Source organism: Mus caroli, chromosome 2, assembly GCF_900094665.2.
Source record: "Mus caroli chromosome 2, CAROLI_EIJ_v1.1, whole genome shotgun sequence".
NCBI lineage: Eukaryota > Metazoa > Chordata > Mammalia > Rodentia > Muridae > Mus > Mus caroli.
Window position 1 is genome coordinate 74,815,170 of NC_034571.1, and position 21,652 is coordinate 74,836,821.

General features: G+C 39.2%; 1 protein-coding gene and 1 pseudogene across 6 annotated transcripts in view; one reads left to right on the top strand and one right to left on the bottom strand.

Moving 5' to 3' along the window:
* The window catches only part of Pde1a (phosphodiesterase 1A), a 280,800-nt gene extending 271,114 nt beyond the window's left edge, over positions 1-9,686 (bottom strand). For 3 of the 6 annotated variants that reach the window (XR_003835139.1, XM_029470625.1, XM_029470636.1), the window contains exons 1-2: positions 9,155-9,460; positions 8,762-8,872 (exon numbers count right to left, since the gene is read on the bottom strand). Coding sequence is in view for 5 of the 6 variants with exons in the window: in XM_029470625.1 (XP_029326485.1) it covers positions 8,762-8,872; positions 9,155-9,186 (143 nt within the window). In the remaining variant the exon portion in view is untranslated. Of the gene's footprint in view, positions 1-8,761; positions 9,067-9,108; positions 9,461-9,524 lie in introns of those variants that run through there. The other 3 variants (XM_029470632.1, XM_021151272.2, XM_021151263.2) reach the window with 3 other exon arrangements.
* Positions 9,687-11,898: 2,212 nt separating this feature from the next.
* On the top strand, positions 11,899-12,789 carry LOC110290462 (annotated as a pseudogene).
* Positions 12,790-21,652: the final 8,863 nt, after the last annotated feature.

The following is a 21,652-nucleotide window of genomic DNA, read 5'->3' on the forward strand; positions in this document are numbered from 1 at the left end:
CAAGAAGAACGAAGACCAAAGTGTGGACACTTTGCCCCTTCTTAGAATTGGGAACAAAACACCCATGGAAGGAGTTACAGAGACAAAGTTTGGAGATGAGAGGAAAGGATGGACCATCTAGAGACTGCCATACCTGGGGACCCATCCCATAATCAGCCTCTAAATGCTGACATCATTGCATACACTAGCAAGATTTTGCTGAAAGGACCCAGATATGGCTGTCTCTTGTGAGACTATGCCGAGGCCTGGCAAACACAGAAGTGGATGCTCACAGTCAGCTATTGGATGGATCACAGGTTCCCGAATGGAGGAGCTAGAGAAAGTACCCAAGAAGCTGAAGGGATCTGCAATCCTATAGGTAGAACAACAATATGAACTAACCAATACCCCCCCCCAGCTCATGTCTCTATCTGCATATGAATCATAAGATGGCCTAGTCAGTCATCAATGGAAAGAGAGGCCCATTGGTCGTGCAAACTTTATATGCCTCATTACAGGGGAATGCCAGGTCCAAGAAGTGGGAGTGGGTGGGTGTGGAAGTGGGTGGGGGAGCGTGTGGGGGACTTTTGGGATAGCATTGGAAATGATAATGAAATAAATACCCAATAAAATAAAGAAAGAAAAAGAAAGTTTGAAACCAGCCTGTATTACATAGTGCCAATCACCTCAAAATTTATGGCTCAGTATACAAAATTAGCAATAGTAATAACTGCTAAGGTTTGTGGGATTATAGATACTATTCAAAAAATTTATAATTAGCAATTAATTTAAACTCTTTAACATCTGTAAGATAGGAGATATTTCCAGTTCACACCTGAAAAACTAAGGTATTGAAAGGTAACATGAAGATCATATTTTAGTGAGTAGTGGGGACAGCATGCACTAAAGATGGGTGTCGTGGGAGTATTAGTGATCACAGTGTCAGAAGGACCTATTGTGTGCAGGGATGTGTTATGCTGTGGCCACATAATCTATGCCATTGTTGCTATGTTGTCTTCAAGGTGTGACAGCATTAGGTCCTAGCGCTTTTCTCTGCTCCTGAACCCTTTTCAGTGGAGAAGCTTCCTAGACCTCTTTCCTGCTTTGCTGCAAATAAAAGAATCACCTGTTTGGATTATGAATCGTGGTGGATGCAGCTGGGCCTGGCAACTAGATTTTTCCCTCTTGGTGAATAGGGAAGAAATCTGTGCGTGGAGAAAGTAGAGTCTCATTTTTTCTAAGTCATGAGGTAAATTTAGGAGGGGAGATTTTTCAGGATCTGTATTTGGGGAGATAGATGCTGTCAGGGGCCCTCTGACACATTAAGCTGCACACCAAAGACAATGAAAGTTTTATTACATTAAAACTTACATTTTGATCTCCATTGAGTGGCCCCCTAAATCCATCCCTCACCAGATGCTAAACTTCATCAGGGGTTGACAGTGTCATTTATTGGGCCGTCTCGCACACTAACATCCTAGGTAGCACTTTTTCCCTATCTCACTTGGAAAGTCTTCTGAGTGAAATCAACCATGACCATCCAAAAGTCCTTCTTAAAAGAACCTCGGTGCCCGTTCACAGGCTACTTCTTATCATAGGCTACCTTGCTTTTTATAATTCACCTTCTCAATGCTCTGCTGTCTAATATACATGCATAGGGAAAGCGACTGGACATTTACTGAATGAGTAAGTGAGTAGTGAGCAATAAAATTGGGTTTCACAGTTAAAAGAGAAGTTCAGAAAATTAGTAACATTCGCATCTAACCTGACTAAGAAAAATACATAGCATAAGAAATAATAGATTGCCATTTTAACCCCACCAAAAGAACGTTTATTCCATAGACAATAATAAAATATTATTGAAACATTGAGATTTATAAGTTTTTCTTTTTTATTAGATATTTTCTTTATTTCCATTTCAAATGCTATCCTGAAAGTTCCCTGTACCCTCCCCCTGCCCTGCTCCCCTACCCACCCACTCCCACTTCTTGGCCCTGGTGTTCCCCTGTACTGGGGCATATAAAGTTTAAATGTAAACTCTAAAGTAAAAATACAAGTAAGTGATTTTTTTTCCAAACCAAGTTAGTCTCATGTCTAAAATACAAATTTTTTGACGATTCACTTGATTACTTCATGCTTAACAATGTAAGAACAAGAACAGATTTTTCAACAATCCTCAAGAGATATTCTCCTCTAAAACTTGAAATTTAATTCACTGTATACTCTCACATAGAGTGTGACAGAAAACTGCTGGTTTGGGCATGGAAGCCAGACAATATAGAGCTACTGGAGACATCCAGTGATACAATATCAAGACTGCCCAGCTCCAACATATTATAAACCATTGTTTATATCTCTAGGGATCAACTGTGCAGAGAAAGGGAAGGAAAGGGCAAGAATGGTCATATTTATTAAACAGTGCTTTCCTAGTACAGGAAACTTATTGTAGTTTCTTGCCGCCACCATAATAAATTTATCACAAAACCCAGTATCCTTAAAATATACATAGGTTGAGTTGTCTTCTATTTGGAATGTCATAAATTTGATGTCTTTTTTTTTTCTGAGCTAATATAAAGGTGTCATCTGGGCCACGTTCTCCCTGAAGACCCTGGAAGACTTCATAGACTACTTTCTTAAGATCCCCATATTCTTTGGTTGCATGGCCTGCTTTGCCCAATCTCAGGGCTGGAATCTACAAGCTATCACTTTTCACACCACTCTACTCTGACCTCCTCTTTGTCTGCCTGGATTCAATTGGCAAGAGGTTCTGTGACCACATGGGGTTACCTAGGTGGTCTGGGTAATCCAGGATAAGAGATGTATTTGAGAATTGATTATTTGGAAACCTTAACCCAGTGTGCTGCTTCAATCCTGTTTTCTAGATAGGGCAACATTCACAAATGCTAGAGATTGGAACGTGTGTGACCCTGAGGGAGACCCTAGTCCATCTACGATGAGATCTGGGGAGTCTTTCACAATCTCCTTTCTACATTCTGTTCTGGTGATGTTTCTGGATCACTATTCTGAGAATGTCTGCTTGTTTTAGAAGAACATGGTCCTATGTCCAAATTCATGCTTCACAAGATACATGAATAAATAACTGTGAAGACTTACATCTTAGAGTCATTTATATGGACACATAAGACAGCAGACATCTTATATCTTCACAGTTCTAGCAACTAGTGCATAAGACTTTGCTTTCTTCCATCTTCTCAGTGCCTGTTCTAGCTGTGCATCTGTCTCCAATCCTGCAACTTTGCATTCAGAAATATGGATTATCTTGTATTTCTGTGCTTAGATACTGTGCTGAGGGGTGGGAATCCAGGAATAAAAGGAAGGTGAACTTGGTAACTGAACTCAGAAGCAACAGTTCATAAGAGAAGGTAGATTTTGGAATGGAAATAAGGTTCCAGCTATTTTATGAACTAAAACCAGCCTAAAGAGGAAAGCCGGGAGGAATTTTCTGTGTAAGGAAAATCCCAGCAGAGATGCTGGGCATTTCTTAACAAGGTCTCTATTGGCCCTGAAGTAGAACAGTTGCTCCTGATGAAGGCATAGCCTGAGCTCTACAGGAGAGACGCTTCCTGGTTTCAGCTGTGTACGGAAGACAGAAGTACTGCAAGCTGACGACATGGAAACTGCCCCTAATATAGACAGCCATGGGAACAAGAGTTACAAGAGGAAGCTCAGTCCTTAGCTGACTGAAGAAGGATGTTTATTCAAATGAACAAAGGCAGTATGCAGCCTTTCTTAGAGCCAACCTCAGATCTGGTTAGGAGGGAGTCAGAAAACAGAGGCCTGAACAGGGACTCCTAACACGGAACAGGGGCACAGAGATGCTGTGGGTGACACTAAGCCTTGAAACGCAAACGGGAGCAGCTGTAAAGGGTGGGAAGTGGGAGATTTACAGCATCCTTTTTCTTTCTTGTTCATGAAGCTGCTTTATCTTAAGGTATAATCCCAGCTCGGGAATGCAGTGGTACTTCATTCGATACTTCTTGCCAGTTACAAGCTTTGCCTAGTTTAAATATGCACAGCAGTTAAATCTTAGAAATGGGGCCCGGGCAACTTCCTGTGATAATTGTGCATCAGACTGCCTCCTTTAGCAAATGAGTTAATTAGAATTAAAGAGTAGAGTCTTTCCACCCTCATTCACTGTCTAGGTCCCTACAAATCACCCTTTACTGCTGATAAGTAATGTTTATCATTAAGGTGAGAGAGTAGAAGAAGCTTAACTTGAAGTTCTCCAGTTTCATCCCATTCACGATCCCACATCTGAACATCTAAACATTTGTAAAGATAAAGAGAGACGTGTGGAGATACAGAGAAAATCAGCAATGCGACACGAAATGGTTATTCAAAGTCTGGTTAGTTCTTGTCCTATGCTCATACGACCTGAAGGAGCCAGCAATAATGCCTAGATAGCTTATGGTTTGGAGGAGTTCAGGCTGTCTTCGCTCCTGTTGAATGACCAAGTGAAACAATATATTGGGTAAGCTTCTTTGACAACTTAACATGATTTTCCCTGAAAATTGTACACAATCAAGTTTCTAGAAATGTTTTTAGCTATCGGACTGAATCCTTAGAAAGAGTTACGGCCAAGGATGAGCAGCGCCTACGTTGCTACCTGTACCTTACCTGTGGATACCAGTGTGGGAGAAGGAAGCTTTGGTATCAAAAAAAGCATTATTTTGAAAAAAAATCAGTGCTACCAATTGAAAACAATATAAAACGTTCAAATCAACTTATCACACAGAATGCATAAATTCTCTGTCACTGCAAAGCCCACAGGTGGGTAGCTATCCTTCATGTGTGGGATTCTGCTGAGGCTACAGAGTCACAAGGAACTTCTGAGCAGGGGATTGAATTTGCTGTTGGAATGGTATGAGAAGTAGGAAGGAAGGCTTTCCTACGCCCTGAACTATTTACAACTTAAGAACGAGTGTATGATGATTTCAAATTACAGCTTTACCCAGGGTCTGATGTCACAACTACTGCTCATGTTTCCACCATCAAAGATGAGGAGTCATGTCAGGATGCTAAATTGTTGTTCTGAGTGGCAGCAAATAAATTGAAAGTGGTGAGAAAAATGTTGACCTAAAAATCGGCAGTGTGAGGCTTGGAGGTCTTCATGAGAATGGAGAGAAGACTATTTTATCTTTGCTCTCCAGAAGGAACAAGAGGTAAGGAGTTACATAAGCTTATACGGTATCCCAAACATTGAGTAAAACAGACTCCAAAGGGTTAATAGATGAAGTTGGGAGATGGCTCCACTGGCAATGTGCTTGCCATATAAGCACAAGGACCTACATTTGGATATCCCCAACACTGATAGGGGAAACCAGCTCCAAGGCTGCCAGCCTGTGATCCTGGAACTGCAGAGGCAGAGATGAATGGATTCAGGTGTGCCAGCCAGTCTATCTAAATGGGTCAGCTCCAAGATCAGTGAGATCTTGTCTCAGAAACTAAGCTGAAAAGTGAACGAGGAAGAAACCCTGACCTCTGGTCTCCATATGCACACACACATACATGCACACACCTATACGCACACCGGTAGATGCATCCACACACTTGAAACATGTGCACACTAAAAAGGTTCATTAAACAAATGAGCCAAGTACTCAAGAGAAATTGATACTTAATTTTACAAAATTTGTCATTATTTCTTTTTTTTAATTAGATATTTTCTTTATTGACATTTCAAATGCTATCCCTTTTCCTAGTTTCCCCTCCGAAAACCTCCTATCTTCTCCCCCCTCCTCCTGCTCACCAATTCATCTACTCCTTCTTCCTGGGCCTGGCATTCCCCTACAATAGGGCATAGAACCTTCACGGGACCAAGGGCCTCTCCTCCCATTGATGGCCGACTAGGCCATCCTCTGCTATATATATAGCTAGAGCCATGAGTCCCACCATGTGTTTACTTTGGTTGGTGGTTTAGTCCCAGGGAGCTCTAGAGGTACTGGTTAGTTCATATTGTTGTTCCTTTTATGGGGCTGCAAGCCCCTTCAGCTCCTTGGGTACTTTCTCTAGCTCCTTTTTGGGGGACCCTGTGCTCTGTCCAATGGATGACTGTGAGCATCCACTTCTGTATTTGTCAGGCACTGGCAGAGCCTCTCAGGAGACAGCTGTATCAGGCTCCTGTCAGCAAGCTCTTTGAGTATACAAACCAGTTGTGGTAGTGCATGCTTGCAATCCAAACATTGGAGAGAATGGAGCAGGAAAATTATAAGTTTGAGAGTAAGCTGGGGTAAAAGGCAAAACAATACTTTTTTAAAATTGTCTAAAATATACTATATAAAAATACCTATGAAAGACTATCCAAGTATCTTCTGTAGTGGCTTGTGTTTCCATGTTGCATGAATAAATATTTCATTTATTTTCATCTCCACTTGAATTTAACCTTACAATGTACATATTGTATGCCAAATTAAAAATGTATAGCCTGCTGAAAAACAGCAATAAGTTTATAAATTTGGGTATCATAAAAGAAAATCAAATAAAATCCTTTCCAAATAAATATCCAATAGTGAGCACTGAGTCTATTTTATCAAAATAAGAAATCATTACAGAACTGTTTAATAGCATTCGTGAGTGCCAGGATTTTCACTGCAGACACTTAAAAGTCAAAGACAGGAGCAACACTGATGAGAGAATTCAGCTTGAGTCAGTATTGCGTTTTAAAGAGGTGAGGCATTTTCATCAAGGGGATGGGGAGTCCCGCACATCACTGCATTGGAAGCAGACTACACAAAAGACCATAATTAAACAATTTGCTTGTCATTAGTCATGCAGATTTTAAACTTAGAGCTTCTTTCTTGCTTTGACAAGCCTAAGCCAGGAAATCTGAAAATGTCTTAAGTCAAAGTGCAAGGAAAAGGAATGAACCGAAATGCAAATCTCTTCATGCTTGAATACAAAAGCTCTGAGTCACTTCAGTCAGTAAGAATGGCTTTAAAACACTAAACTGGCTGGAGATCATTAAGTGATTCTGTGTAGCAATAGTTCCAAAAGAACACAGAGTGTGCACACAGAGATGTACTCCACTGTCAACTCAGAAGCTCTGCTGCTGAGAGACCACATCACCCCTCTTAGAAACTGCTATCAAATGACAAGGTGAAAAGTCAGAGAACTTTTTTCAAAAAGGTTGAGTAAACACGGAATCAATTTTCTAGTTGTTTGAAGACATATTTCTAAAGTCACTACGGGGTATCTTTTTGCCTCGGAGTAACTAAGGAAATACAATATACCAAGAGCAAACAAAACATCCTGTCCTGTAAAGGAAGAATCTAAAATGGGTCGTGATCTCAGTTATAGCAGCCCAGTGCAGATGTTCATCCACTAGGTTAGAGCACAAATCATCTGATAATTGCTGATGCTTAATTTGCATCTATGCTAATTAATTGTGTGAACCACCATTTGTTTCGACAGGATTATTTGTTTCTCTAGAGAATCTGTCTTCTAAATCTCTAATGGATCTTTGAAACAGATATCTCTCTCGTTCATTCAATGGCTATAAAAATGGCTTCCTTTTTAAAAGTTATTCTCTGCTGTTTGCATTTATTGGGGTGCTTTCATGCGAGGCACCACAATACCATGGATTGCTTCATGTAATGGAAAAAAAATATATATATATATACACTGAGAGCACTCTATGTCCAGATGGAGAAGAGTAGAGAGGATTTGGACTTCTAAACAAAGTTTGATGTAGTTGTCCTTTATAAAAGCGATGACATAAGCTTACCCATATACTACCTTCCATGAAACACTGTGTAAACATGCGACAGCATTAAAGACAGAAATCCATCCACAGAGCACTGTGGTCCTACAGTTATCTTTGTAAAGCTAATGCCCCACTTAATTCTGAGATATGAAAATACACTTAGAAATTCCAATGACCTATAAATATTCATATTTCCAGCCAAATGTTACATTGGCTTTTACAACTGGTGCTATGATTAAAACGGAGCATATAAACAGTGCTGTGGTGAAGCACTGGCCAGAACTCACACACACTGACGGGGATGGGGGTGGGGGTGGGGGTGGGGGTGGGGTGGGGTGGGGTGGGGGTGATGAGCAAGGTGCTAATACTAGAACCAAAGTGGATTCAGGTAATTACGAGTCTTGCTTCGAGTAACTGTACATCCTGTTCTGTATTGTTAAGAACCCGGTCAGTACACTGGAAGCAATTCTGCACTTTACTAATTAGTGAGGAATTGAAATTTAATTCCTCACTAATTTAAACCACAGCTCTAATATGTTTGATATGCTTTTCATGTTGTTTTGCCACACAAATAATTTTCTTATTAAAATATTAGTTTGTCCACCGTAGAATAAGCACAGAATAAATATGTAATTTATGATTCTACTAATCCCATTTTTGTTTTTTACAAAGAAAGAAATCTCCATCTTATTTTTCTCTCTCCACTTACCTGAGAGAAATTATTTCAGTGAGGACCAAGCAAGCTGATTTCCTAGTCCCTCTGTGCTTATCTAAAGCACACATCTAAGCAACACACACAGCAGGGAGCAGAAGCCCTGGACTGTAAACAGAAAGTGATTTCACAGAGCCTTACCTTACTCCATACAAAACATGCAGGTCCAGAAACTGCTTTCAACAAGTTGCTAGCTGAAATGGGCATATTTTAGTTTTCAAGAGAAAATTTCTGCAAAGGAAACACTAAATCTCAAAGTCAAGTAACACCCACAATTATTTGTGTTAACGGTCAGCTATTTATTGAGGGGAAAATATAACATAAGACCAAGAGGAGAGCTTACTCACATCCCCTTCAGGCGCTGCCACATCTTCTCGGTCTGTTCTCCAATGAGATACTTGTAAGTGGCGTTTTCCAATTCTTCGATGTCCGTATCAGTAGACCCCATGATGATGTTCCTAGGACAACACAGGTGCAGTCAGTTTCAGCGGCTAGGACAAGCATTCCTCAGTCCATTACAAATCTCAAGCATTACACAGTAGCATCTCTTAGCCATCCAAACAGTTCAGAGACGCAAAGCTGAGGGAAGGCTCTGCCAGAACTGCCGTCTTTGACAGGCATATACTCTGCTCACATCACCAACGCCCCCACCACCACCAACCCAAGCAGACAGAGTATAAACAGATGCTCTGACCTCACGGGAGCAATCCACACATGTGAGCTGCTACTGTACTACTGACCGACTGCTCAGGCTATTCTCCCAGCAGCTCATCTGTAACTGTTCCGTGCACAGAAGCACATCAGAATTTCTACAGTTTACGAGCTCAATTATGCACGAAAGAAACGTGAATGACTTTCGCGCTCCACAAGAAGCTGAATTCCTCTCTAGCAGCTGAAGCAGGGCAGGATGTAATGAGAAACCAGATGGTAGGAAGCAGTCCCAGCAGCACCACCCTGGGAAGAAAGTGCCTGTTTAAATACCAAGGCTTTTGTCTCTTAATTGATCTGGAAGCGACACTTAAAAATACAGCACACTTCCTGAATAAATGCAGCCAATATTAATGACAACCACGGAGAAGAGTCACACATAGAGCTGTACAGGAGACAGACCCCAGAGCTCCACAGGTTGTTATTGAGAGAGTATGTCCATCAAGTGATGCTGTAACCGTGCTTATTCATCTTCTCCTAGCAACTCTACACAGTGGGTAACTGCCAATTTAACCAGGGAAAACACAGCAGCTGCGTTCAGCCCGCTCTGTGAATCCTTTGAGGATTAAAAAATAAATAAAATGAAATGGGTGTGAATGCATGTGTGTGAGTGTTGAAGGCAAAGTGTGTGTGTGTGTGTGTGTGTGTGTGTGTACGTACAGTGAGAAGAGAGATTAGAGAAAATGATGCTGTGGTGTTTGTGCATGTTAGGAGAAAAATGAGAGAAAGTGGACATAAAAGGAATCAGAACTGACTGTCTGCCAAGCTTTCTTTGAAACAGGCACAGATCCTGAGTGGACCTTCGTAATATCTGTTGCTATCTGCAAGCTGCTTAGAAAAATATCCTCCAAAGTATTGTCTCTTCTTATTCAGAGACTCACACGCAATTTTGCTCATTTGTCCTTGAGGGTTTGCCCATTGCCTGGATTCTTAAGGCTTCATGTATCCAAAGACATTTAGGTAATAGCAATCCAATACTTAGTGACTTTTTCAATGTTTACATATTGTTATGAGGACTTAATTCATATAGCCTTTTAAAAAGTCTTACGGGAAATGTTATAAGACATTGCTATTTAACTGTTGAAAAAATACAAACAAATGTTCTAGATTTGCAAACCGAGTCTTTGAAGTGAGGGTGGTTGTCTTATTGGTAAGAAACTTCCAATTAAAAAAAAAAAATACTTCTAAAACAAAACAAAAAAGTATTTCTGCCCAAAAGTCACTGGTGCCACCTTGTAGTCAAAGCTGCAATATAAATGTACAAAGGACATTTGCAAAACTACAAAAATGCCTTCTAATTTGTAAATGAGAGGACATTAACTCAAGCAAGCGTCAGGTTGAATTTCTCAGAAAAGTTATTTCCTGAACACAAACAAGCATAGCATCATCAGTGTCCAAACACCTCTCTCCACTCAGACTCACTTCTCTGAGCAGCTGTTCAAGTTGTCAAAACATATTGATAAGATACTATTACCTAAGTGCTCATCTTCGCTCAGAAGGTCACAATTTTACCTCTACTGTATCCTCATTTATTATCTTAGACACCTTCACTTAGTAAACTTCTATATAATTTTTCTTAATGGATAATGAACAAACCACCTGAATTCTGCTAAGATGGACCATAGACCAAAATATGTATAAAATGCCATTATTACTTATGACTTAAAATACCAAAGTCTTTGAATATACAATAACACCTTTCCCATAAATAACTCTCTAAACGTGTCATGAAATTCCAAACCTTTCCATTGACCAGTTGGCCAATAATGTTACAAGATACCAAATGCAGACTCTGCGATCCAGATGAGAAGTCTCTGTCCACTAAGACATCCCATTTGCCCTACTTTCACTCTGTTAAGCCTACCCTATCTCATCGTTTAAGATGATAGGGCATAGTGATTAAGTTATTTGATACAAAAACTGTTCAATTTTTTCATTAAATGTTTCATAAAATAAAAAACATTAATGATAAACCAAATAGAACAGCTCATTGTTTGAATCCTTGGCCAAGACAATTTTCAATCTTAGTAGCAAAATGTTCTGCTAAAGTACAGAATAGAACGCATTTCCTTAGTTTATAACTAATCTTTGAGTACAATGACGATGTAAAAATGCAACAAATCACATTGAAAATCTCAACAGCTGAGTGAGGATGTTCAGCTTTCTCCAAAGAATATATCAAGGAACATTGATCTGTTTTGCTCATCAATTTAAGCTAAAATTTAAAGCTTCTGGAAAATGAGTAAGAGCAGGATGGGTTCTTATAAATCAAGGTATATCACAGTAAAATATCCACTGTAAGTTCTGGGAAGAAAGGAGGAGAGCCGAGCAAACACACTGAAGACAGAACAAACTGGAGCTAGCATGCATCTTACCTCCTCGGCAATCCTCCTTGCTTTAACTATATTTGGGGCAAGTTCTTTTGATTATGATTAGTTCTTTTAAAGCCTATTTTGCCTGTGATTTATCAGGAATGGTGACAGAAGTTTATAGATCGACTTTAGTATTTGCAGATGCCAAAGTGACATTCAGTACGTTCTATATCGAAAGTTCCTGGACTGAGTGGACTGGGGTGTGGGGGTGGGGATGGGGACTTTGGAGCTGCAAAGTTTGGCCGTGGCAGCCAATAGGTTTGGGCGACTTCTCGGCCACTGGTGGTGTTCTTAGGGGTTCCTCCTGGTCCTGTTAATGTCAGGGCCAAGCCCAGGCAGAATGGCACCCTAGAGCCTGGCCTTGCTGGGCTAGTGGTGGGAGGGGGCTGGGGCGGGGATCAGCCATGTCGGAAGTGACACGGAGTCTGCTTGCAACAGCGCTGGGGCGCCAGTCTTAGAAGAGGCTCCGACTTTGACTATTGGGGCCAGCAGGTGAAGGCGATGGACAAGTAGACCCAGGCAAGGTACAATCATTCTGAATTCACAGAAGAACAAAAGAAAACCATAGGCAAAATTGCCACATGTTTGGAATTGCGAAGTGCAGCATTACAGTCCACACAGTTCCAAGAAGAGTTTAAACGGAAGGACCTGAAGAAGCTAGAACCAATCCTGAAGAATATTCTTACATATAATAAGGAATTCCCATTTGATGTTCAACCTCTCCGATTAAGACGGATTTGGGCACCTGGTGAAGAAGAGAATTTGCAATTTGAAGAAAATGAAGAAAGAGGCGCTGGAGCAGGACCTCCTGATTCTCTCTCTGTTAGAGTTTCCGGTACTTTATTGCCACGGTTGCCATCAGAACCAGGGTTGACGTTACTCACTATCAGGACTGAGAAAATTGGTCTGAAAGATGCGGGGCAGTGCATCGATCCATACATCACAGTCAGCGGGAAAGATTTGAGTGGCATAGATTTAACTCTCGTACAAGATACTGCTGAGGCTTCAAGTAAAGAAGTTTCTTGTGTTCACTTTAATGTGGACATTGAGTCCAGAAACACGTTGAGAAGTTAACCAAAGGTGCTGCCTTCTTCTTTGAATTCAAATATTACAAGCTTAAAAAAAGGTTTACCAGGGCCAAGTGTTTTGCCTTCATGGAAATGGATGGAATTAAACCTGGGTCAATCGTAATAGAACTATACAAGAAACCCACTGAGTTTAAGAGAAAGAAACTGGAATTATTGACCAAGAAACTACTTTATCTTCATCTACATCAAACTTTGAACAAGGAATGATCCTGATACAAATAACCAAGAACTTGAGTGAATTTTACCACGCATCATAGCTCTGTGTAACATAATCACCCTTCAACAGGCAGGAAGTGAGCCCTACCCATGCCAGCTGACCAAGCAAGTCTATTGCACAGCCGGACCCCAGAACAGAAGTTCAGCACGTCACTGAGCTATCACTCCTATGGATACAGGTTTATTGTAGATTTGGAAACATTTTCACTTTTCTATTAATTGTGCAATTAATAGTCTATTTTCTCATTGCCAGTACTCCCGTTTCCTGGACAGTACTGTTGTGGTAGATGTGCCGAACTTCAGACAATGCAGCAAGAAAAATGTGCTAGAGTTTACATCTCTGCTCACTTCTGCTCCAGTATGCTCTTCTGGTTTAAATGTCACGCTGTGAGTTGAGGTGGGTAGAACTGCTCTGAGAGGAAATGGACTGGTTACATTGCCTGATGCTGTGGGTCTCCTGCATACCTGGCCAGATGAGAATCCCACATTGAGTGTTCCCCAGATAACCAGATTGATTTCCTGAAGAGAGCACATGGGTGGTCAGGTGGGTTATCTGTTCTTCTCTATTGTACTGCTAATCCTCTCCGGTAGATTGAATTCTAAACTATGTTTACAACATCTTTGAAATTGTATCATTTAGGAACAGTTGAGTCAGATGTTAAGATGCTGCAGGATAGCTGCTGCTTTCCTGACTGCCTGTTGTAAGGCCGCATACCTCTCCTTAGTATGCAAAAATCTGGAAAGACTATCTATTTTTTTAATCTAGGTAGATACGATTGCCATTTATTTCCTATTTAGAAATACAGTCATTCATCCACATGAAAATATGCAAGTCATTAGTTTATTTTGAATGGACCATTTATTTTTGGTATAATGAGGCATTCCGACCATGACTGCCTTTGCCAGTTTTAAGGCTCTTTCCAGTGTGAACATATGTATAATTTTAAACGATGCAGAAGTGTTTGTAATAGACCTTGGGCAATCCCAGAACAAGCCAAGACCTCACCTCTGTATTTCACTCAGATCTGAAGTAAATCCTTGTAGGTGTGGGAATGTAGCTCAGTGACAGTGACAGAGAGCTTCTCTTATGTGTACCATGCTCCCCAGTACCACAAAAATAAAGAAATAAATGAAAAAATTTAAAGGCAAAAAAAAAAAAAAAAAAAAAAAGTATGAAAGAAAAAAAAGGTCCTGGCTTGGCATTTCTGTTCTTTCACTGTAAGAGCAATGTGGTTTAAAAAAAAAAAATGATTGCATGTCTCTTTTTTTTTTTTATGTCTCTTTCTACATATAAAANCACCTCTGTATTTCACTCAGATCTGAAGTAAATCCTTGTAGGTGTGGGAATGTAGCTCAGTGACAGTGACAGAGAGCTTCTCTAATGTGTAGAAAGCGCCCCAGTACAACAAGAAAAAAAAAAAAAATGAAAAAATTTAAAAAAAAAAAAAAAAAAAAAAAAAAAAACTTTGAAAGAAAAAAAAGTTCCTGGATTGGAATTTCTGTTCTTTCACTGTAAGAGCAATGTGGTTTAAAAAAAAAAAATGATTGCATGTCTCTTTTTTTTTTTTATGTCTCTTTCTACATATAAAAATTAGGTTAATATCATCATCTTCCTCATGAGTCTGATACAGTAAATAAGTTAGCACACAAAGTGTTTTAAAAGCGCATATGGTTGCAGATAGCCTAGCATAGCTGTTTTTAAGAGGCTCCACCCAGCAGCTGACCAAACAGAATCAAAGACCCATAGCCAAGCATTAATGGGAGCATAGAAAGTCTTGTAGAAGAGTTACAGGAAGGACTGGAGAACATGGAGGGGATAGGAACACAACAGGAAGACCAACAGAGTATACTAACCTGGACCATTGGGGGATCCCAGAGACTTAACCACCAACCAAAGAGCACACATGGGCTGGACCTATGCCTCCCCACCACCACTCTCTGCACATATGTAGCCAATGTATAGCTTGGCTTCATGCAGGACCCATAACAACTGGGGTGGGAGCTGTCCCTGATTCTGTTGCCTGCCTGTGGATATTGTTCTGCTAACTGTGCTGTCTTGTCTAGCCTCAGTAGGGGAGGATGTGCCAGGATGGGTTGGTACCCAGGGGGTCCTCTTTCTTCTCAGAGGAGAAGGGGACATTGGGTAGGGGAGGAGCTGTGTGAGGGGGAGGCTGCATTCAAGATGTGAAGTTAATTAATTAATTAATTAATGGAAAAAATAAAATAGCATCTGGCACATAATGATTGCTTTATGATTTTAACCTTTTATGATTTTTGATACAGCTTTAATCTTTTATTACTTATATTGTATTTATTTATCCATCAGGTTTACTAATAGTAAACCTTACCCAGTTCATTTGGTGTGAAGTATCACTGTATTTTATTAAGTGATGGTGCTAATTTTGTTTAGAAAGTATATCGTTATTTGTAAGTAAATTTGTTTTAATTATTTGAAGCAATAATGGTACTCAGTGTAAGACAACAGATGATAAAAGCTTGAAAAAATAATATGAAGCTTTCAATATCATAGCCACAAATCATCACTAGGAGTTAAAAATAAATTGTGATATATTCAAAACCACCAATCTCTGAAAGTATACCACTTAAATATTCTTTTGTAACAATTATACAAATGTATACATTTGAAACATAGAAAAATACAGTGACTAAATCAGATGTATGAATCTAACTTAGCAATAGAAGTTATACATATTGCTCCGAGCTGATGAGGAAGGGCTGAGAAGAAATGAGTTTAAATTATATCAAAAAGCCATACAGACTGAAATATGACTCCAAGGAAAAGTCGATTAAACTCCGAAAGAATTTGAACAAGCTAAAAGTATTATTTCATTTATAAAACATTTTTATGCCTTTTTAAACTAAAAATTTTAAGTTCTCATATAAAGTGATGGGTCCTCTTACTTTGGTAACTTCATGCCTGTCAGTATGATTTGTCTCATTCATTCTTGGGATTATTTCCTCCATAATTAGCGTCCTTCCAGAGAGCCCTTAGTTCTATGTAGATCTTTTAAGTTTTGGCCCATGTTTTCCTCTTGCAGTTTCAAAGTTTCAGGAATAACATTAGTGTCTTCGATCCATATTTACTCAGAGTAAGGCATGTGGAGCTAATGTAATTCCACTTGTGGATATCCAGTTTTTCTGCACCATTTACTGAAGAGACTGTCTTTTTCTATCATATACTTTTGATACCTTTGTTAAAAATTAAGAGACAACAACTGTGTGAGTTTGTTCCTAAGACATCTACTCTATTGTGGAGGTGTGCTGGTTTTCTGCTAGTACTGAACATTCTGTTACTCTGATTCCTCTGCATAATTTGAGATCTGTACTGTGATCCTTACAATGTTCTTCTTTCTGATTTGGATCTACGTAGCCATTTGGAGTCTTTGTGCCTCCATATAAATTTTTGGATTGTTCTTCTAATTGCAAGAATTATATTGGAATTTTATAGGGATTTTGTTGAGTCTTTATATCATGAGCCATTTTTACAACACTAATCCTGGTACCTTTTAATCATGGGTCTTCCATTTTATGATTTGCTTCCATTTCTTGTTCTTCAGTATGATAACATTTTGATTGTAGAAGTCTTTCACCTCCATAGTCAGATTTATTACTAATTATTTTATTTTTAAGCTACGTGAATGGCATTTTTCTCTAATTTTTTTCAGCAAGTTTACTATTGATATACAGAAAGACTACTAATGATTTTTGTATGTTGATCTTGTTTGCATCCTGCTACTCAGGCATGCTATTTTTTTAGTTCACAAGAAAATTAATACAGAAAAGGTCAGGCAAGATGACTGTCTGTAAAGATGTATGCCACAAAGCCTGACAACCTCAGTTTGATCTGTGAAATGCACGTTGTGGAAGGAGAGAATCACCCTCTAAAAGGGGTTTTCTCATCCCCACATATGGCCATAGTCTTCGCATGTGCATGTGTGTGTGCGCACGGGCACACACACACACACACACACTAAATAAATGAATGAATAAATAAATAAATAAATAAATAAATAAATAAATAAATAAATAAATAAATGTATTTTAAACTAAGAAAAACATTTGGTTTAACAATTGGCAAAATAGAAGATTTTCATGCCAAAATTAACACCAGAACTAAAACTTTTTTAAAAACCTGATAAACATATTTCAAAAGACACAGCTGCATCTATATGTATTGAAAATGTCCAAATGTAAGGGTCTGAGAAACAACAATTGTAATAAAATTATAGCAAGTATAGTAACATGTGACATTGTATATTAATAGCTATATGGGGAACATGAGAAAGGGGCTTTAACTTGTAAAAGAAAAAAAAAAGAGAGCTTGAAACAGGGACCTCTGAGGAAAAGCCAGAAACCACACCAAATCAATCTGTAGATAAGACTATATAATGTTTCAAACATATACTTAGAATAAAAAAAATTCTCCCTCTCTCTTTAATCTCTCAGAGATGGGAAAAACTGAATCCTTTGACGGTTTTAATTATCTGTGCTTTTGAATTAAAACTTACTCTACCAGCAAACAAAACAAGACAACCACAGGCTGATGATGCCCCTGGCAACCAACATAAATAAGAGAATCAAACTTCTTGAGAGGGATAAATTTACAAACATAGTGCTATAAATTGTTACAAGTAAATTTCAACCAAATGTTAGTTACAAATTCAAAACTGTAAATCTCATCAATCAACTTATTGTGAGTAAAAAGTGATAGACCCCACAGACTTTAAATACTGGAGTTGTCTAGCATTAGATCTATGTTCAAGCTCTTCTTTTCCTTTCTTTCTTTCTTTAAATTAAGCAAGTTTATTTCATCTTTTTTTAATACTCCACATTTTATTCGCCTCCAGGTTGAAAGAAAGTAAGTCAAAATGTAAGTGAGAAAAACAATCCATTGTGTGTTGAAATGATCTTACCATTAGGAAAAGAAGTGTGGATACTACAGTTCTACTCAAAAGGGTGAAGAAAATAATCTTGGGGAGTAGAGGGAGCAAGGGATCTAGGAGGGAAAAGGGGGGACCAGTTCAGAAAAGGGAGGATAGGAGATGGGGGAGAAGTACAGACGGTCAGGAATTACAAGGGAGATTTGTAGCAGTAGGGGAGGGTAACTGGGGGTAGCCACTAGAAAATCCTAAGAGGTTCCCAGGACCCCAACAGGGAGGACATTAGCCGAATATCCAACAAAGGTGAGATAGAAACTGTAAAGACCATATCCAGTGGATAGGTATGGCCCCTGGTTGAGGGGACCCACCCACCTCAAAAATATTAATCCAGAATTCCTCCTGTCAAAAGAACTGCAGGGACAGAGTGGAGCAGAAACTGAAGGAGAGCCCATCCAGAGACTGCCCCACCTAGGGATCCATCCCATCTACAGACACCAAATGCAGACACTATCGCTGATGCCAAGAAGCGCTTGCTGACAGGTGCCTGGTATGGCTGTTCCCTGAGAGGCTCTGCCAGAGCCTGACCAATACAGATGCAGATGCTCGCAGCCAACCATTGGACTGAACACAGGGAACCAATTGGAGAAGTTAGGGTAAGGACTGAAGGAGCTGAGGGGGTTTGCAGCCCTATAGGAAGAACAACAATATCAACCAACCAGACCCCACAAAACTCCCAGAGATTAAACCACCAACCAAAGAGTAGACATGGAGGGGGGACCCATGGCTCCAGCTGATATGTAGCATTATCTATGGCATATAAGGGGTTTGTGAAGGGGAAACTGGAAAGGCTGATAACATTTGAAATGTAAACAAATAAAATAACCAATAAAATTCAAAAATACATATTATACATATATAATAAAAAATAAATGTCAGTTCTAAAAAAGAATTTCTGAAAACAAAAGTATAGACATTGAAACTGTATATTCAAAATCTGGAATTTGCCTGCTTACATAAATCCATAATTTGAACACTGTGGTGCTATTGAGGCAAGAAGGTCAAGAATTCAAGACCAGCCTGGACTGCATAGTAAGAGTCTGCCTCTAAATTTAATTAACTAATTAATTAAAAATAAGTTTGAAGAAATTTTCCAGAATGTATAAATAGACATTTATATGAGTTAATATATGTGGAAATATTTTTAAAGGCAAGCATTAAGAAAGACACTGAATTAAGTTTATTGTACAATTCTTTGCATGTTCCACAAATAGAAAATACTTTGAAAGCTAAAGTAGGAAACTTTGAAGAGTAAATGATTAAGAATACTGCAGAATTGGTGCTGGGGAGGGAGACAGAAAACATTCAGATTTGAGAAGCAGGGTGCATGGTGATTTCTCATTCAAAATGAATCCAGACCCTTGTGTGTGGGAAAAACTGAGTAAGAGAGATCACTTTAAATCACCGCCATATGCACAAATACATAGCTCTTAAGCCACAGCAATCATGCAATAAAGAACTCATGAGTTGGGAAACAAACATGACCTGTATATCCTCAAGTTAACAGAGTTGAGAGCACAGAACACCAATGGGGATTCATGTGGAAAAGAAAAAATAACAGAGCTAGAAGAAAACTAAAAGAAATGATGAATAAAATTTTTCTGGAGATTAAAAAAAAAGTGAATCAAATGAACAGAGCAAAGCTGAAGAGAAGTAGACCAAGATGTACCACAGTCAATATTTAGAAGTAAAAACAAAGAATCTTGAAAGCAGCGAAGGAGGAACATGGAAAAGCAACAAGGACAGTGAATTTCCTTCAGCTCCACAAAGGACAAAGTGATAGAACACACAGGATGGTGGACTGCTTTCAACAGTCACAAAGGACAGTGATAGCATGTTTTTCAAATACTGAAAGGCAAGATCTGTCCACACACATAAAATATCCTAAGTGATATTAAGACAACCACAGATAAAGGAACCCTGAGAAAGCTTATTTCAACATACCTACTTTAAAATCACACCTAGAGGAAATTCCCTAAACAGAAAGGAAGAAATAAAGAAAAAATTGGAACCTCGGGAAAGGGAAAAGATCATGGTGAACAAAAATGTAGATAATACTATAGCATTTTTCTACATCTGAGTTTTGAAATGAAATAAAGTGTATAATACCACCTGATATTGACCTAAGTGTCTATGAAAATAAGAGTGACTATTATAAATGAGAGAATAGAGGGCAGTAAATGATTCGATTTTCACACAAGCTGGTGAAAGAATGACATAATAATGCATTGTGGTCTTATGCATAGATAACATGATATTAAAAGTCTGTTGAAAAATATTCAGGAAAACACACTTAAATAGAATAAATAAATCAAAATAGAATTCTTCACAATATGTTTAATTAGCACACAGGGAAATGGGGAAAAATCAGAAACAATGATATACTTCTGCACTAATGTATTAATAGCTATAGCAAATGTAAATAATGTATACAGTTAAAGAACTGGCATGGCAGATACATAAACATTGCCCAATGGTATTATTTATGCAGGGAATGCACATCTAATGTCAAGTCACAAGTAAATTCAAAGGAAAAAGTGCTAGGGAACCTGAGTCTTCTATAGTAAACAATAAGCATACCAGACCAGAGAGAACTATCTGGCTTACACCAGGTAGTAAATATGTGTTTTCTGCAGTCTAGGCAAACAGCAAAATGTTCAAAAAAATAGATAAGAAAATTGTTTTCAGCCCAGTGGAAGAGTTAGGGGAAGGGCTGAAAGAGCTAAAGGGGATGGCAAACTCATAGGAAGAACAACAGTATCAATTAACCAGACCCCTCAGAGCACCCAGGGACTACTAAAGCACCAACCAAAGAGTATACATGGGCCAGTCTATGGCTCTCTCTTCATTTGTATCAGAGAATGGCCTCATCTGGTATCAGTGGACAGGGAATCATTTAGTTCTATGGAGACTTAATGCCTCAGAGAAGGGGTATGCTAGAGGGGTGAAGAGGGAGCGGGTGGGTAGGTAAGAGAGTGCCCTCTTAGAGGTAAAGGGGAGGGGGTAAGGTGGGGGTGTCATGGAGGGGAGACTGGGAAGGGTGATAACATTTGAAATGTAAAATAATAATAATAAAGAATATTATTTTCAGTACATGTAACATAACTCCAAAGATTTTATATCTAAAATGTGTAAAAAATCATACTTAATAATCCATCAAATAAACACAAACAAGTTAATAGAAAGTAGCATTAAAATTATGAACAAAATATGAACAATAGAACGACTGAAGGAGGGAGAAATGGATGGTTAGTATAAGCTGAAGTACTCTGATTGTTCACATTTCCATTTTAAATGATCCAGTATAGTTTGAAATATTCTTCTACCTCGTACAAGTTTGATGAAAAGTCAGACAACATCAGATAATTACCAGAGAAGCGATGAAGCAATAGAGTTTTATTTTCTTTTGTTCCAAATATTTTCAATATGTAGAAAGGCTTAGGATGAAAATAATCAGGAAGCACAAGTGAGCCAGCCCCGAGGGTAAGAGCCTGGGGGAGCTGGCCTTACCACTTGTCAGGCATGGAGTGGCATGGGTGCAAGGGAGATGCCCTTCCTCTCCCCAACTTGACACCTACAGTAGCTGGGAGAGCTGACCCTGGGGTCATGAGAGGAGGAGAGCTTGCCCTGCCCACTCACTGGCTATAGCACTGTAAATGTAAATGGGTCCTGCACCAGTAGAGATCATCCCCCGCTCCACACCCACTATGAGGCCCTGAGACTATGAGAGTGGGGGAGTTGGGCCAGCCTCTCACAGGTTGTAGCACTTGCAACAGTAGGACCCGAACCTTGACCTGGCAGCACAGTGGAACTAGCTCTGGAGGCATGGGTGCAGGTGAGTCAGCCCAAATTGCAGGAGAGCAGGAGAGTTGCCTCCTGCCCCTCCTGCTCCTCCT